This window comes from Paramisgurnus dabryanus, chromosome 13 (genome assembly GCF_030506205.2).
Source record: "Paramisgurnus dabryanus chromosome 13, PD_genome_1.1, whole genome shotgun sequence".
Classification (NCBI taxonomy): Eukaryota; Metazoa; Chordata; class Actinopteri; order Cypriniformes; family Cobitidae; genus Paramisgurnus; species Paramisgurnus dabryanus.
Genome location: NC_133349.1, coordinates 22394099 through 22413205, shown reverse-complemented (window position 1 = coordinate 22413205; position 19107 = coordinate 22394099). Strand labels below are relative to the sequence as shown.

General features: G+C 39.3%; 1 protein-coding gene across 3 annotated transcripts in view; it reads left to right on the top strand.

Moving 5' to 3' along the window:
* Positions 1–19107, top strand: part of nbeal2 (neurobeachin-like 2) — a 68034-nt gene that overhangs the window by 29843 nt on the left and 19084 nt on the right. For all 3 annotated transcript variants that reach the window (XM_065261284.2, XM_065261286.2, XM_065261285.2), the window contains 18 exons: positions 668–751; positions 1358–1456; positions 3767–4398; positions 4560–4692; positions 6264–6383; positions 6474–6813; positions 7019–7101; positions 10158–10250; positions 10702–10873; positions 11258–11391; positions 12631–12790; positions 13128–13230; positions 14255–14405; positions 15428–15583; positions 16007–16166; positions 16253–16341; positions 16881–17576; positions 17671–17846. In XM_065261284.2, the coding sequence (XP_065117356.1) occupies positions 668–751; positions 1358–1456; positions 3767–4398; positions 4560–4692; positions 6264–6383; positions 6474–6813; positions 7019–7101; positions 10158–10250; positions 10702–10873; positions 11258–11391; positions 12631–12790; positions 13128–13230; positions 14255–14405; positions 15428–15583; positions 16007–16166; positions 16253–16341; positions 16881–17576; positions 17671–17846 (3581 nt within the window). The remainder of the gene's footprint in view (positions 1–667; positions 752–1357; positions 1457–3766; positions 4399–4559; positions 4693–6263; positions 6384–6473; positions 6814–7018; positions 7102–10157; positions 10251–10701; positions 10874–11257; positions 11392–12630; positions 12791–13127; positions 13231–14254; positions 14406–15427; positions 15584–16006; positions 16167–16252; positions 16342–16880; positions 17577–17670; positions 17847–19107) is intronic.

Here is a 19107-nt window from a genome sequence, read left to right as displayed (position 1 = left end):
TTCGTCCTCTGTGACCTCTTGACGTCATGATGTATTGCGTTGGGTCAGCTGGCGCATCACGACCGGATCTACATGACGAGAAGTTGTGGTTTAAAAGTATATTTGTTATTTTTATTGTTATTTTTATTATTTTTATGCCTCGTTTGGGATCATTTAGAGTCCTTTGAAAACTCCGTTGAAAAAAAAACGTTAAGTGTTGAGTTAAGTATTAAATGTTGGGCTCTATTAAAGTCCATTAAAATTAGAAAAATCATGCAATGTTTTCCTCAAAAAACATAATTTCTTCTCGACTGAACAAAGAAAGACATCAACATTTTGGATGACATGGTGGTGAGTAAATTATCTGGATTTTTCTTTTAAGAAAATGGACTAATCCTTTAATATCTTTAAAATTGACTGAGTAAGATCATGTCAAACATTGAAATCAATCAAACTTTGATCCTCCTAATCTCATAATGGATTTCACAGACAGTGACACATTTTACTGTCCACATGTTAGCCCAAATAAAACAATAAAAAAATGATAAATATATAAATGCAATGCATTTATTGTGGCCACTTTGATATAAAATCCATCCATATGACTCGTGATCATTTTCATTTTGGGTGAACTATATCTGTTATAAGTGAATAAGTGACCTAAATGAAGTGTGCATTGTGTATGTAGGTATGGGAGAAGGGTTCTGACTGCATCACAGTACACGCCATCCGTGTCCTCACCGCCATTATGAGCAACTCGCCCTCTGCCAAGGTATGACGTACACATGTCACTTCTGTCCTCTTCTAACGTCTCTTATAGCTGTACTCATAGACGTCTCTTGTCTTATCAGCGTAGTTAAGTCGAAGTGCTTGCGCATGATAAAAGTACATGCGTGTGTGGTTAATCGTATCAGCACATTTGATGTGGTGGTGCAGATTTAGGTCACCCATGTTTTCCTGCCTTATTCTGTTACTCAGTATTAGTGAAGATTCAAAATCGCAAAATGTATTTAAAAGGCCATATTGGAAATTTGTGTAGAATTATGTTACTTTGTCAAGTTATAATCTTGGCTTGATTTAGTTTAGCGTAATTATTTTTTAACTGAAACTTGACTATGATTGGCTGACCTCTTCACATTATGAAATGAGCAATAATGCATATTCATGAGAGCTTCACATAACAATATATACTTCAGAGTTTCACTGCTTTATTTATTGTGCTGTATTTCAAAAGTGCAATTAGACATAAATAAGTTGCTTATATTTACATACCTTTAGCGATCTGGTTTATTCTTGGGTGTTTAAAAACAGCATTGTATATTGTGTGTGACTCAGCCTCTGATGCATTGTAATGTAATTGTGTGCTTTCTCTTCCCAGGAGGTCTTTAAGGAGCGGATTGGTTACTCGCAGCTGTTCGATGTGTTGAAAAGTCAAGGACAGCCTACCAAGAGACTTCTGCAGGAGTTGATGAACATGGTGAGTGAGGAGAGCCTGGGGACCGTTTAAACTCCACCTCGCTTATCTGAAAGGGAAAACTTTTTATTCAGTTAAGCCATTCATTTAAAAATGAAAGGGCCTTAAAGGGGTACTCCAGCCATATATCAAAATTATAACCCCATGATGTACTCACTCTCAAGCAATCCGAGATACCCATCATCTTTCAGACGAGCACATTTGGAGTGTTTAAGTAAATGTCCTTGCTCTTCCAAGCTTTATAATGGTAGAAAACAAGGATCAGGAACCTACTTTAAAGCCAAAAAAAGTCCATTCATCCTTCACAGAGGTAATCCACTCGACTCCAGTAAAGGTCTTTTGCAGGTAATCGATGGGATTTGGTAAAAAAGATAACAGCATTGGTTGCCACGTTGTGCAGTGACTCTTGTGAATCCAAGTCCAAGATGGCGTTGTACCGGAAGCTAGTTATTATAGTTTATAAAGTTTAAATAATGGATATTTTTCTTACAAAATCCAAGTATAAAGAACTTTATTAAGCACTTGGAGCCATGTGGATTACTTCAACACTGTCAGAAAAAAAGGTACAAAGTTGTTCCTTTTTCTGTCGCTGGGGTGGTACCCTAAAACGTACCTTTTTGGTTCTTTATGGGTATACAACACATTGAAATGTTGTACCTTATGGGGTACAATATTATACCCTAAGGACCAATTGTGTACCTTAAGAAACAATTTTGTACCAGTTAAATTTTAGGGGTACAAAACAGTTAACTGTACCTTTAAAGGTACACAATAGATCCTTAAGGAACAGTAATGTACCTCAAAAGGTGCAACATTGTATTATGTTTATATACCTGTAAAGATACAAAACCCAGCGACAAAAAAGGTATAGTTTTGTATCTTTTTTTCTGACAGTGTATGAAGGATGGATGCACTTTTTTAGGCTTCAAAGTCCTTGATTTCTGTGTTTTACTATTATAAGTTTGGAAAAGCAAGGAAATGTACTAAAATAACTCCAAATGTGTTCGTCTGAAAGATGACGGACATATGTATCTCGCATTGCTTAAGGGTTAGTAAATCATGGGGTAAAATTGACATTTGGCTAGTGTATCGCTTAAGATGCAAACTTTTAAAAACTGGATTCATTGTGCAAGTTTTTGAAAACAGCACTGCTATCACCACTGTGTGAACTACAAAAATGCACATTTGCGAAAACTGAGACATAGTATGTGTTCAAACATAGTGTAACATCGCCAACTACTGGCCTGGCATGCATACTGCAGTCTTTTTAGATCTGTGACTTTAAAGGCGTTCTAAGCGAATCTGCGAGACGTTAGTTTTTGTTGACGTTTGAATTGTTTTCAAACAGACGGAGCGTAGCTAACTCCTCCCCCTCCCTTCCGTGCTTTCATGAACGCGCCCAACCCCCACCCCCAAATCCTTTTTGTCGTTTATTGGCTGGAACACTTTGTTTTGTTTTGTGGTGCTAGGTTTGGCCACTGTGTTATTATTGCCGTTCGTGAAGCCTGGGCTGTCTACAGAGATCGCCTTTTTTACAGTTTGATCAGCGGACAGGCAGCAAGCAGATAGTGAGGAGATGTTTGCTGTATGTAACAAAAAAATTTTATGGTCTAAAACGCGTCAATTCGCTTAGAGCACCTTTAATTGCGATTCATCTACTGGCCACTAGAGCCTGGCTCTAAAAGGGAGTCAATTCCCATAGACCCCTTATGCTAAAATGCCTAAATTTACAGCAAAGTAATATGTTTACAGCCTGGTACAAAAAAGCTAATTTTGCCCTTCATGACTGTGAGGGTGGTATTTTTATGTAACTCATCTGTTTAAATTATATTAACTCTTACAGTTCTGCATAATTAAGGGAGTGACCGGTGAACTGTCACTGTTGTCACTAGCGTCGAGCTAGGTGGGCATGATTTTAGCAACCAGCCACCTTAGCTTTACCCACATCCTGCCTCTTTATCTATTTTTGGTTATCTGCGAGTGATGCTCGTTGACGTGTGGCCAAGATGGCGACATCATGCTCTGCCAACTATTGGCTTCAAAAAGCTCTTCACAAACCTATGGGTGTCGTCACGGACACTACGTCCATATTTTTTACAGTCTATGTTCCTTACACACTTACTGTACAAAAAATTAAAGCATAACTTCGAACTTGAATGCACTGTAACTTGCTTGTGTAATGTAATGAACCTCCCCACAGGATCTCTGGATCAGTTTTTAATAAATCATAAGCTTAGCTACATGAGGAACAGTGTCCCCCAATCATGAACTTAAGCTAACTATATTTATCTTGTTCCCTCTTCAATCTCTCAGGCCGTGGAGGGTGAACATTCACAGGCCATGCAGTTGGGGATCAGTAATGAACAGCCGTTGCTCCTGCTGCTACAGTGGATGCCTGATCTGGGTTCTCGATCCCTTCAGCTGCTGGTGTCTCAGTGGCTGGCCGCCGTGTGTCGAGGGACTCTGTCCTGCCGTACCGTAGCAGCTGAGGCGGGTTTGGTGGGCGCTCTGTTAGAGGTGCTGTGTGAAGCTCCAGAGCGGTTGGACAGGCAGTGTGCGGACGCCCTTCTGGGCCTTCTGCAAGACTTGGGCTCGCTATCTCTGCGGCCCTGCGAGCTTAAGAGTCTGCTGAGGCTCTTGCGAACCGAACCCGGTGGGCCCCCTCACCCATACTGCGGGCGCGTGGTGAGGGTGCTATCCGCCATGGCCGCCCGTGGAGAAGGTGCGTGCAGCGCCTTGCAGTATTTTGACCTTACGCCCCCTATGGCGGGTATTATGGTGCCAGCTATCCAACGCTGGCTGGGAAACGCATTTGCTTTTCATGCCTGGCTGTGCCTTAATACGGACTTTCCGCCACCCCAGCACCACTACTCAGAATCCCACCTGACAAATCCGGATAATACTGTTCGCATGGCTAAAGGTCCACGCAGGAAACAGCTGTACAGGTTTGTTTGTGCGTTACTGTCCTTGGGAAAATGTATGTAGTGTTTCTGAGTAAATGTAATTCCAATATTGAACATTTGTGGTTACATTGTGTTTTAAATCAAAATCACACTTGTCCTTTTTTTGTCACAACCTTTCAATGATTTATTGTTTCTGTGCATAGTTTCTTCACAGCAAGTGGAACTGGCTTTGAAGCTTTCTTTACAACAGAGGGAGTTTTGGTGGTGGCAGTATGCACCAAAAAGGAGTACATGGCCGTTTCTCTGCCGGACAACCCACTGAATGACTGCGCCTGGGTCAGTGCTCTCACAAACATTAACAATAGAGACAGTAGGAGATGAACCTTATATAGATAAATGAAAATTCAGCAGCAGGAAAGAAAGCGCCACCTTGCAGTTAAAAGAGCCGATCATCTTTTCGATAGTGGCATAAGCTGTTACCACAATTTAAAGGTCTCCTAATATAAAAAAAATACTTTTATATGTTTTTTTTAACTTAATTGTGTGTCGCCTGTGTGTGTAAACAACCCTCCTGTAATGTTAAATCCCTGTAAAACCTTAACAGTCCCATGGGACAAGCTGTTGGGGTTTTCTAAGCAAACTGATGTCACTTTGCGCAGGCCCCGCCCACAACCATCCAAAGACCACAGTTAGGTCATAATTTTTAGTTTAAATCTTATTTACATAATTCATTAACGCACGTTCATTGTAAACAATGAAATAAGGTAATTGTTGTATTAAAAATTGTGTATTTTTTCAGTATAGATATAACTAAACAGGAAGCTGATTTGCATTTAAAGAGACATATACACAAAACAGCACTTTTTCTGCATTCCCAAAAATAGACATTTTCAACATGGTATGATAACTAACCTATTGGGTATTTGGAGCTGAAACTTCACAGGCACATTCTGGGAACACCTGAGACTAATATTACATCTTGACAAAATGCCATTTTAGGTGATTTTTAACTCTTTCCCCGCCAGCGTTTTTTAAAAAGTTGCCAGCCAGCGCCAGCATTTTTCATGATTTTTACAAAAGTTTAAAAAGTATAAACATACAATATGTCAAATGAAAGAACAGACCCTCTGCTTTCAAACAAACAAACAAACAAAAAAATGTTTCATCCTACCTTCATTAGTTTTCTTTTTATCACCTCTCAAATATGGGTAGATTTCTTCAAAAACACCAAATTTTCAGCAAAAAGCTGAGATAATTCAATTTTGTTAAGGACTTTTGATAGAGATCAGTTTAAGAGCGATCCTCAAAACATACACTGATATACAGCTGGTTTCCCTAGGGCGATACTTCCGAGTTTTATAAGTTGTGCCACCTTTTGAATAATAGCGGTATTGCGTAAAGCCAGAAATACTCGTCATTGGCAGGGGAGCGTTTTCTCTTAATTGACGAGTTAACTTGTCAATGGCGGGGAAAGGGTTAAGAGGAATAGGCTAAATTTAAGATGTCATTATTGTTCGATTTTATTGCTGATTTTCCATGTGTTATTAAAACAGACTTTTGACAGATAGGATGAAATAGTATTTCTGATGACCATCCATTTCTTAAAATAGTTTCAATTTGATGTCATCATTTCAGTCATCTTCCTTTAGAAATCGATTACAATCTTACAGACAACTTTTTTACATTTAATATCTCTAACATACATCTTATGACCAATTTAATACACATATCTGATTGGAAACCTCCAGTTAGTTATTTTTACCATTAGTATTGCTTAAAATAGCACCATGTATTCTACATATTTTGGTTTTCCGTATGGTTCCTTATGTTTTACAAAATTGAGAAAGCGTTATATAAGGAAACTTTATATTGATCTCTAGTCATTTTCTTCCACTTCCTCCCTCTAGCACTCAGTAGCCATAGTTCACGTTCCTGGCCGTCGCCCCTTTGGACAAAACATGGTCACTGTTTATGTGGATGGAGTTCAGTGTAAAACAGCCCCCCTGCGTTTTCCTTCCCTAAACGAGGTGAGATCAAAGAGACAGATGAAACGTTTGATTTACTGTGAACATGATTCACTTTCCTTTCATTCACCCGCTTGACTATCAACCTTTCAGCCTTTCACTTCCTGCTGCATCGGGTCAGCTGGTCACCGCACCACTACCACCTCCACCTCTCCAACCCTGCCCAACCCACCACACTCGCCCTCTGAACTGGCATTTGCCAGCCACAGCGGACCTCCTGCCCTTGCACGCTCCCAGTCCTTCCCAGCCTCCTTTGCAGCGGCCACAGGGGGGCGGGCGGTCATGGGAAGGGAAATTATGGTCCACACTATACCTGCGGGGCTACAGGACACTGCGTGGGGATCTCCCTCATCGCTGGGCGGCCTTTTGGCCACAGCGTTCATCTGTCATGAAGCTCTGCAACCTGCTCAGGCACGAGCACTGTTCAATGCAGGTATGCGAGTTCCTATAGTTCAAAGAATTCCTACAAGGAATGTTATCTCTCGTGTCCTTTTTTGTCACATCCATAACGCATGTATATTTCTCTTATCTAAAATAGAAAATATGAGTATAGACTGATTTTTTTGCCTCTTTATGACTTTATGCTTGCCAGTGTAAACACGTTGTCATTTTCTCCTGCTTTTCATTCTGTGTTGCAGGTCCCAATAATGTTTCTCTGTTTAAAGCTGATGGAGAGCCTTCAGATGTCAGCAGTAAACTAGTGTTATATTATACCCCTCAGGTAAAGATCTGTCACTTGCTTTGTCTGCTTAGGTATTGACCTAATAAGGGTCCGATCACACCAAACGCCTTTTTAAACGCTTGTAAATGCAAGACGCGCTGCAATGCCTTTTTTTGGTCACTTTAAAGGGCACCTATTGTCCGATTCACGATTTTACATTTCCTTTGGTGTGTGAATTAAAGTAAATGAAGTAAATGTCAAGTAACCAGGTCTCCAACGTAAATCTCTTTTCTTGGACTAAAACAAACACACTGATTGTAGGCAACAGTTTACTTCCTGGGATTGGTGATGTAGACAAGATCGACATTATCATAATTCCTCCCGCTTCAGACCCAGCCTGTAAGTTAACTCCTGTTAGCATTAAATTGTGAGTGATTCTTTCAAACATGGTAAGGAGCGTCACATTTCCGTCTGACATCAGAGGTATTCAGGCCAATCACTATGAGTTTTGTACAAAATCGTGCATTTCAGGAAGAAAGGGAAATCACTGTTGTTTTTTATGTTGCTAGGCAACCAACAAGGAAACTGTCCTGTCAATCAAATATTGAAGCATTTGCTGTTTACCTCTCAACGCGCACTAATTCGTGGGTGGGATGACGTCAGTTTTTTAACGCTGCTAACAATATCTTTATAGCCTACTGTCTACAAACATTAATAATATTAATATTACTATACATCATTTAAAAGGTCTACAGGTTTAGCATCAGTGTATGGTCTCTGTTTTGAGATACAGATGCTCTAGCATCATAAATGTAGTATTTTGTGACAGAAGTCCAGATGACAACATGCAAAATATAAACAGGACTTCTTACCCTTCACTCTTTGAACGAATGTGTTAAAAACAACACATTAGTGTTAATTCTGGGACGACACACTAAATGTGTTGTCCCAGAATCCACCCATCACTGTGTTATTATTGAAACAACACATTTTGTGTTACTTTTAACACAACTTGTGTTATATTTTAACACAAAATCAACACAAAATGACACATAATGTGTTAAAATTACACATAATGTGTTAAAAGCTCAAAGATGTGTAAAAAATTAACACATCCTTTCTAAGAGTGTTGTGTTGATATAACGATCGTGAATTGAATCCAGTCTGTTTCAGATGTGTGAATAACAGAGTACTTCAATTTACCATTTTTAGCCACAAATGTGTATATGGATATATAGTCTGTTGTTCACATCAAATATCGCATTAACTTTTTTAAATGATATTCTTGTATAGAATATCATATACAATCTGAGGACTATTTTCATCATAACACTGTATATAAGATTACACTTTAGGTTCTGGTAAACACATAAACCCGCGTGCAAACTTTGTTTCTAAAAGTAGCTGGGAGTATGATACATAATATCCAAACAGCGCTGTCAAATATCGTGACGTCATCTGACTCGCTCGTTCCTCCAATGACTTCATGGAAAATATTGATAGACAGAACGTATAGCCAATTAGATAATGAATCAGACGATCTTTGTGTGACGTTTTATTTCCTGGTGTGGAAGCTGTATTTTATATGCTAACATAAGGATAAATAATAATAATAACGAACCTGTATGCATGTAAACAAAAGACTTTTATTTTGGGGCTGACTGGCACTTAGGAAAGGCACTAGTCTTACAAAAACTCTTGCAAGATCCTCATTTTTGGGTCTATTGACCTCAAACGTGAAACATAACTTCTGTAGACTTGTGGCTTTGGCATCATTGCATTTCTAGGTTTCACACACATATTTATCATTAAGTTTTTAGTAATAAAAAGATGTTATGCAAAAAAAAATGAATTCCAATGTACTTCAGCCTCTTTAACTTTTTCAATTTTTAACTTAAAAATCATTTTGAAACCTGGAAAATTAAGCTCAAAGTGTCTTCTTTCTAATGATATGTGTATACTCTAAATGGTTAAGTAAAAACAACCCTTTTAGTGAAAGTAGGTCTTTTCACGGTTTGGGCATGAGTGGGGTGCTTTTCAAGAGGTTTTAACTGTCATATTAGAAGAAACTTTAAAAAGAGGATGCTTACTCTGACCTTGATCGAGGTTGAGAGGTGCACATGATGCAGTTCGGTTCTTCCAAGCAACAGTTAACCTCTGTCACCACAACGGAAAGCCCGCCTCTCCCTCATTCAATTGGACAATAAAACGCAAATGACGTCAGGTGCTTTTTCCACTCAGAGCACTCCTTCAAAAACCATGGCGCGGGAGGTGGCCCAAAAACAATAATGAGGCGTTCGGCATGGACAAACAGTGCACATAAGGCTCACTGTCCATAGAAAACCATTCAAAAAATGCGCCGTCCACTGCCATAAACGTCTTCTGTGTGAACAGACCCTTAGGGTGCATTTATCTGTTTGATAACTTTATAGAGCAACCATATAGGGCTGAGCTATATAGCTAACAGTCATCTTTTTCATTTAGATTTACTCATCATCTATTCAAACATTTATGTGTAGTCATATCTAAAATCAATTTTTCCACCTTTTATGATGTTTTGTATAGATATATTGATGTTTATTTGCCCGGTTATGGCTTAAAATGGTTGTAAATAGAGGAAATATCTTTTTAAATGAACATACATTTTCAAGTAGTTTAAAATATTTAAATGTGAGATCTGGGGCTGCATGATATTGAAGAAAAAATGTGATATGCAACTTGCTAAATAATGCGATATGCAATACGATAATCTTCCTGTATAGCTTGGTGGTAAAGCAATGTTTTCGCAGCTTAAAAGGTCATGGGTTCAATGGGTTCACATTGCTTTGGATAAAGTACGTGCCAAGTGCACAAATGTAAATGTTAGTTTCAATTTCAATTATATTGAAATATGTAAAACTGAAAATTATATAACTAGCATACAAGTAACACATTCTTACTGGGAAAAGAAAACATCATTCTCTCTTTTTGAAGTAAATTCAAAAATTCACATCATTCAGTTTTTGCAAATCATTGTGATATGCACATTTGCGATATTACTGTAATTTTGGTATATCTTGCAGCCCTAGTGCGAACTAACACATGGTTAAAATAATCAGGACATGTTTTTCTTGCAGGCCTTTAAGAATCAGATCTGCTTGGATCTATCACCCAACCACCTGTACGATGGCAGGCTGACTGGTCACAGGGTGGTTAACTGGGACGTCAAGGTGTGTATCAGTGTCTTTCAAGATCTGGATCATTAATCTAGTCCTGGAATTCACTACAGTGTTTTTTGAACCAGTGCTGGTAAATGGGTGTGTTAAAACATGCCTCTGGAACAAAGCACGAATTTTTGGCATAGTTTTTCTATGTTGAATCAAATCAAAATGGAAATGAGTATGAAAATCGATTCCATGATTATGACCAATGTGCCTGACTGTTAAAAAACTGATTCATTTTGAAAAAGCTGCATGAATCATTTGATTCATTGCATTTATTTTTGCATACAGTCAATGAGCAAAGCAAGATTTACAGTAATTTTGACGCTCTATTCTCGTCTTCATATAAACTTTTTATTTCCTGATTGGTGATGCAACCGGCACTGTGCTACTGTAGTCTGCTATGCATTGTTCTTGCGGTGTACGTGTGTGTGTGTTCATGATCTTGTTTTGTGCTTAGGATGTGCTGAGCTCAGTTGGTGGGATGGGAGCTCTGTTGCCTCTTTTGGAGCAGGTGTGTTTACTGGAGCAGAGGGAGACTGGAGGACAGGAGATCTCAGATCTTCTCGGGCCAGAGCTCACCTCCTCCAGAGGACCTGCCGGCATGCTGCTGCCACTGGGAAAGTCGTCTGGTCAGTACTGGGCTAAAAAAATAAGTTGTTATGCACCCCTCCCATTCTGATTATTTGAAATGTTGTTTGTCTGGCAATTTGGCTATATTTGGTTTTGTTTTTCATTTTGGGGTGCACCACACTGCAGGTTTACCACATTCTGCAGATACAAACAGTTCTGGAGATATCTAGTTTTACTTTCTGTCACCGTGCCCAAGTGTTACAGAATGAAAATGAGACTCTTTCAGACCTCTTCGTACATTGCTGATGTGAATTCTCTGTAATTACGCTATGAGTCACCATTGATATTTTTTATAAATGTGCTGAGGTAATAATTCACAGATTTGTGTTAGTGTGTGCGTCTTTACACTTTGCTTACGCGAAACTTGCGTGTGTGTGTTATAGAGGGGCGTTTAGAGAAAAACAGCGTGGCAGCGTTTCTGCTGATGATTAAAAACATGCTGCGCAACCATCCAGCCAATCAGGAGAGTCTGCTCGAGTGCCATGGGCCACCCATCATCGGAGCCATGCTCAGCAAGGTACACAAACACGCACGCATACACAGTTGTCAATAGAAAGGGCGTCTGGAGGTCTAACTGGACATGTTGGTCTACAGTATGTGACTTTAAGGTGGAGCATCCTGTTTGGAAGCACTTGTGTTAACAATCCCACGACATTGATGCATAGTACACACACACAACCACACGTTTCACATCGCGCAGCGCTGCAAATTTTATCTGGTTTTGTGCATCTTATAGAGTGTCTGACGTAGACACATTCAAATCAAGAGTTCACACATTTAGTTCACACGCTGACCTTGAAACCTCAAAATATAGGTTGATTTCATGATGTATATGCATACTAAATATAGTTGTATAGATTTTAGGTTCAGCCAAAACTAAAAAAATCCTTAACTTGCCAGGCATGTGATGTAAAACTGAAGAATGTCATTGTTGATTATTTAGAATAATATTCAGTCTCTGATACAGCGTGTATTTAAAAGGCAGCTGAAGTTTCTGGAGCTTCAAACAGATGCTGAGATATTTCTGATGCAACATAAGATCAGCCCCAGCTTTGAATTATACCACAGAATTAAGTGATATCTGATCTGCACGAGATATATTGACTCAACACTGAAGTCCTTTGAAGTCTTTTTTCGCTCTGTGAGAATTAAAAAATACAGTTATATGAGCATACAGTTCTCAGGGATTTCAATGTTAATTTAGTACAAATAATGATTTAATATTTACACATAATTATTGCTAATAAGCATATTTTGTAATATTAAGTTAACATTTTTGGCAGCACAGTGGCTCAGTGGGTAGCACTGCTGAATCATAGCAAGAAGTTAAATGGTACTCTGGTTTCCTCCCACTGGCCAAAAACATGCAAGTTATGTGAATTCAAGATACCAAATTGCCCCTCCCCTTTTTCACCATGAATATAGTCATAGATGCTGAAATGGAGGGAAGAATAAATTAATAAGAAAGAAGTTTGCATTTTTAATAGGCTTTATGCCCAGCTGCACTACTTCCTGAACTTCAGCCAGCTCCTTGTTTCCTGTCTGCCATTAATGGACAAACTGATTAATCCCCTGATAAATGAGCTCAATTGTCACAACAACAATAATCAGACACACCTGGATTAATCAGTTTGTCCAATAATGGCAGACAGGAGACAAGGAGCTGGCTGAAGTTCAGGAAGTAGTGCAGCTGGGCATAAAGCCTATTGACTGACAGGTGAAATAACCCCTTCTTGATCATTTCCTATCCTCACAGGTCCCCAGCAGTATGATGGACATGAGTGTATTGATGGCCACTCAGTTCTTGCTCAAGCAGGTGTCCAACGAGGGCAACAACGCCTTGCTGTCACAACTCTATCAGTACCTGCTGTTTGACTTCAGGATCTGGAGCCACAGCCACTTTGCTGTCTGTCTGGGTACAACAACAATAAAGCATTTAAGGGATCATTCACCTATAAATAAAAAAGTTTTCATCATTTACTCACTCTTATGTCATTTCAAACCTGTATGTTTTTCCACTGCTGAAAATATTTAGAGAAAGCTGGTAACCAAACAACATAATTTGTCCCCCATTGACCTCTATTTCTCAAAAATATATAAAATAAATGAGTCATATAAAAGTTTAGAATGACACAAGGGTGAATAAATGATGATTTTTTTTAATTGTCCCTTTAAGTGCAAATATGAATAAGTTTAATGCTGTTTTGAACCAGTGAGATGTGTTTATTAAATTGTGTTTGTGTTGGTTGATAGGTCATGTGCAGTACCTAAGCACTGTCATCAATGAGGGCAAGCTGAAGACTCGCAGGAAGTATGGCGTTCAGTACATCCTGGACTCCATTCGAACACACTACAGGTGTGGTCAGACCTAATATGTGCTTTCAGTTTCAGAATATTTCAGTGTTTGAAATTACATTCAGAGACAAAAATATAATTGTGGTAACATTAAAGGGGACATTTCACAAGACTTTTTTACGATTTCAAATAAATCTTTGGTGTCCCCAGAGTACATATGTGAAGTTTTAGCTCAAAATACCATGTAGCTAATTTATTATAACATGTTAAAATCGCCACTTTGTAGGTGTGAGCAAAAATGTGCCGTTTTTTGGTTGTGTCCTTTAAAATGCAAATGAGTTGATCTCTGCACTAAATGGCAGTGCTGTTGTTGGATAGTGCAGATTAAGGGGATGTATTATTCTCTGTTGAAATCACAAGGGGAGCCAAATTTCAGTGATCTATTTTTTCAAATGCTTGCAGAGAATGGTTTACCAAAACTAAGTTACTGGGTTGATTTTTTTCACCTTTTCTAGGTTGATAGAAGCACTGGGGACCCAATTATAGCACTTAAACATGGAAAAAGTCGGATTTTCATTATATGGTCCCCAGTGCTTCTATCAACCTAGAAAATGTGAAAAAGATCAACCCAGTAAATACGTTTTTGTAAACCACTCTCTGTAAGCATGTGAAAAAAAAATTCTAATGGAAATTTGGCTCCCCTTGTGATGTCAGAAGGGGATAATACTGCCCCTTAATCTGCACTATCCAACCACGGCACTGCCATTTAGTGCAGAGATCAGCTCATTTGCATTTAAAAGGACACACCCACAAACATATTTTTGCATCTACAAAATGGCAATTTTAACATGTTATAATAAATTATCTGTGGGGTATTTTGAGCTAGAACTTCACATTCGTGTAAAAAGTTTTACAGTGGTCCAGAGCTCAAGACTTACTTTTAAGATGGTAAAATGTAACATAGGTTTGATTTAGACTACAGTTATATTTGTTTTGTTCATTATATTCATTATGTTTGATAAAAAAAATTGTACAGTATGTGGATGTAATATAATGTTTCTAAATGTGGTCTGTTGTTTTTACAGTACGGAGAAGGATGGCAGTCCTCTGTCTGATGAGAGGAGGACGGTTCAGATCTCTCTCTTCTCTCTGTTGAAGGATCTTCTCAAATCTCCAACTGCTGAGGAGCTTCACAGTGTTTTAGCGTATGCCACTGTAGTGCAGGATGAGCAACAGGTGACAAACGCACTTTTTGATTTTCAACATACTTTCTTACGGGGCATTCAGAAGGGGCGAAAGCGTTAACGCTTGACGGAAGGCTTGTCTGAAGCATGGCCAACAGCCAATCACAGTGGCCGCAGCACATGCTCCAGTCTTCCATAAACGTAATTGGCTGGCTCTGCCTAGGTTATTTGCATAAGGCAATCTGATTGGCCGACGCTTGCGTTTCCACTTGAAAAGTTGAGAAAGGTTCAACTTCTGCCGCGAGCAACGGCAGTGACGCGGCGCCGACGGATCCACAATTCAGTTCGCCAACCCTTGATGTCACCCATTAAAAGTGAATGGGAAACGTCAACGCTTACGCCCCGTGTTAATGCGCCGTTATGAACATGATACAGCAGCATTGCTTCAGCCAATGGCATGAGACTTAAAGACATCCTGCTTCAAAACAATAATTACTTTGTAAATCTATATAGTGATAGTGATGGCAAAAAAGTTGCACATTTCAGCTTTAGCATTCGCGCTTGTCATTTGTTCGTCTTTTGTACATGTAATCAAACTGACAATCCTAATTATGAGACTTTAGCCTGCATTTCATGGACAGGGTGCCACCCCATTCACACATTACTTTGGTGCCTGAAAATGTGCAGAGAGGCTTCTTTGTGAACACAAAAACATTCCGTAAATTTTCTGTGATCGCTTCCGTAAAAGGGGACCTAGTAACATTGCCGTAACATTCACGGAAAGCATTCTGTGTGAATAAGAGGCAGAAACAATGGCGTAAGGGGCATTCCATAGAAAGGATGTGCGTGTCATCGAAACAAGACGTTATGGTCAGCTCTTTGACGCAGGGATTTAAACGCAGATCAACATTCACCAGCATGACAGAACAGTGCGTCAAGCGTGTGGTTTCTCGAGAGAAAAATCACGGATAATTAGCAAACTTCAAAAGCTGTGGAAACAACCTACCAAGTATACAGTAGTATTTGGTGATGTTTACACTGAATGTTGTCTCTCTCTCTCTCTCTCTCATGCAGGTGATAAGTGTTTTGGATGTGTTACACACTGTATTGAAGAGCTCTCCTCCACGTGAGCAGATAGTGACTGTTTTTCTGGACCGAGGGGTGGAGCAGCTTTACTGTCTACTGCTCAAACCCAACTTTGGTGACGAAGCTCGTGAGAGAGTATTTAGGGTGAGATTCTTATTTAATACCGTCAAAATGTGCAGACAATGTTAGGTACTTGACCATAAATCAAAGAGGAAGTCACCAGCCAAACGCTGACCCATTGGGTTTGACATGTCAGCTCCTGCCACAACCAATGGGGGTTGGCTTGGTGCGGGACTGTCTAACAAGTCAAGTCAAATTAATTTATTTAGCACTTTTTTACAATGTAAAATACCATGAACAGCAGTGTAAAAGCATGGAGAAATTGTATTAACATCATGGTGTGCACCACACACCTACAAAAATTTTAAATGTTGACAACCTTATGAAACAAACTTGCATAACAATGAAGACGGGGTCAGGGTGTAAGGGAGTGAGGGGAAAACTGGAAATTATTTTCTTTGTTGCTTCACCTTTACACAACCAGTCATATCTCCTATTCTGCTTCAGATAATGTATAAAGTCCTAAAAAGTGAACGTGTACCCGACCGCAGTAAACAACGCATGAAACTCAAGGACTCTGGCTACCTTGGCCTGGTCTGCTCATTACGAGACATCCCCATCACCATGACAACCATACGCTGCCTGTATGAGCAGGTGGTCGCCACAGGTAAACCAGAAGAATTTAAGTGGGCGGGGATTTTTAAGTGACATTTCAGATGGTGATTGGTCTGTTTGGTTGTATGTTTGCTGCAGATCACCCACCTAACTTCAGAGATCTGTTGGCTGTGGCATACCTGTCCCAACGCGCTGACCTCAGTGTTCGACTGGATATCTGTCGCAAGGTGAGTTAAAGTCATTCCCTGTTCAGTGAAATGTTTAAGCTTGCTTATTAGGATGGTGTAGTATGATGGGTAAAGAGTTGACCTGGTAACTGAAAGGTTCCCACAAAGAGACATGTTTGTTTATTTAAATGTGCAAAACCATGTAGTAGGGCTGTGACAGTTGTCATAACCACTGCACCACTGCGGTGGTGAACTGCGACCCGCGGTGGTGTGCATGTCACAAACTATGATAAATAAAATATAAAGTACAATCTCGTCCAGCAAGATGTCTTTAAGTTTGTGTGAATGAGAGAAGTCTCGTTCAGACAACCAGCAAATTTCTCCAAATTTGGTTGTCTGATCAAATGAGTATCGTCCACTCCAGTACCTGTCGAGAGAAGGATGACTTGAACGTCCTATTGGTAGTCGCTTCCGAAAGAAAACACATTCACCTTTTCCTGTTTCGATTTTCGACCACTGGCTCGTCCCCAGCAGCCTTTTGTTGTCTTCTTTTGTAGCATAAGCTAAATTTACATCTTTAAACTCTTTATTCCTTGTAGCTCTTCCACCTGATCTACACTGAGATGAAGATCATCGAAGAGCACGTGAAGCAACTCGCACGTCAGCCGGGATGGCAGGATATTCTCACCAAACTCTACGTCAAAGAATCTTACGAGTCTCGTTTCCGTAGCGAATCGAATTCCATGTGTAGCCCCCCCATCTCCCTGGACCCAGCTCAATCCAGACCCGTCTTCCGTCGGGAGGACAGCGTGAACGAGGATTCGCGACAAAACGTCTACATCTCCCTCACCACCCATGGTGATGAAGAGGAAGAGGAGGAGGAAGCTCGGGATTCGTCCGAGAGTTACTCTAACCTCTCCCAGTCCCCTCCTTCAACTGGCCAGCTGAAGAACAACGGCCCCCACTTCAAATCGTTTGACTCTATGGATCAACGCAGCCATTCGTCTTCACTGTCCAATACTGTTGACTTTTCACCTACATCTTGCTTGCTGGAAGAGGATGAAAGCACGTACCAGCCACTCTCGCCATTCAGCTCACCCTTTGAACTGGAAGTCAGTGCTCAAAAAGGTCCCCAGACCCCGGTGGGAAGCCTGTTAGAATCTCCATTGGATCAGATCAAGCCCTTTTCTGGATCAAGACCTCGCAAGAGCTCCAGCCTATCCAATGTTTTGGACGACACGAGCTACAGCAATGAACCTCCTACTGATACCATTTCAAACACGTCCAACCCACAGGTACACATTAAACATCCTGACAGTGATAAAATGAAGCAATGAAGATTTAATAAACATGTCAATGTTCACAATGTTGTGTCTGTTTTTCTGCTAGGCTCCGGAGGAGGAGTTGTGTAATCTGCTGACAAACATAGTTTTCTCTGTGCTTTGGAGTGGCACTGATGGGTCTGAGGATGTGATCTGGAGAGAAAGGGGTCAGGTTTTCTCCGTCCTCACTAAGCTTGGGTCGTCATGCCAATTGGTGCGGCCACCTGATGAGATCAAACGCAGGTCAGAATCTCAGACATCTGAAGCTCTGGTGCTTTAGATTTTGTACAATTATGGGATTCGGCTGTTTAAAACAAACAAAAAATACACATATAGCAAATTACATAGCAAATTCTCTGTCTCAGATGATCAATTTATTGTTAAATGTGTGACCTAAAGAAAATTTAGAAATTTAGAAAGAAATTGTTTGCTTGCCCATTCAGTCTGTTGAATTAGGGCTGAACGATTTAGGGAAATAATCTAATTGCAATTGTTTTTTATTAACATTGCGATTTAATATGCAATTAAATCAAAATGGGATTGAAGCAAAATGGGGTATGAAAATGTTACATTAATTTTTCTTAAATTAAGTGTTAAAGAAAAAAATAAACTTATTTTAAGATTATTTCTCTTACGCCATTGGCAGGTTTTTTGTGCTGCTTTTAAGCACAAATTTACTTCACTTTGATATTTTTATCTAAACACTAGACTTATTTTCTTAGGGAATTTTGCTCATCAAGAAAATGGATCTTGATTTAAGAATTGCATGAGTTAGAGTCAGTCAGTGCACTGCAAAAATTATTTTTAAGAAAACAATTCTTAGTATTTTTGTCTTGTTTTCAGTAAAAAATTTCAAAAAATTCTTAAATTAAGATGCTTTTTCCTGATGAGCAAAACGACCCAGGAAAAGAAGTTACATTTTTAGGCCAAAAATATCAAATTTAAGTGATTTTGTGCATAAAACAAGAAAAAAAATCTGCCGATGGGGTAAGCATAAAATCTTGAACATTTTTCTTAAACACTAAATTCAAGAAAAATGTACTTACCCCATTGGCAGATTTTTTTGCTTGTTTTATGAACAAAATCACTTAAATGTGATATTTAAATTTGAAATTTGATATTTGGTCTAAAAACTAGACTTAGTTCCTTGGGTCGTTTTGCTCATCAAGAAAAAGCATCTTAATTTAAGAATTTTTCAATATTTTTACTGAAAACATTTTCAGTTTTTTCATGACAATAATTTTTTTGTGGCTGTAGGCGGGGCTTTATCAGTGTGACATAACATAAACAAGAGAATCAAAACAGCGTGTCTAATGAGTAAAAAAGTCATTTTTTTTGCATTGTATAACTTGTATCATTGTTTGAATGGCTCTCTTGCATCTGTAAGTGACTTATTACACACATAGGTCGCAGACATTGCATTCCTTAACACCATCTGAGTTAAGTATTAAAGCACAAACAGCAGTGTTTCCCTACACGCAAAGTTACAAAAAAGCACACCCTC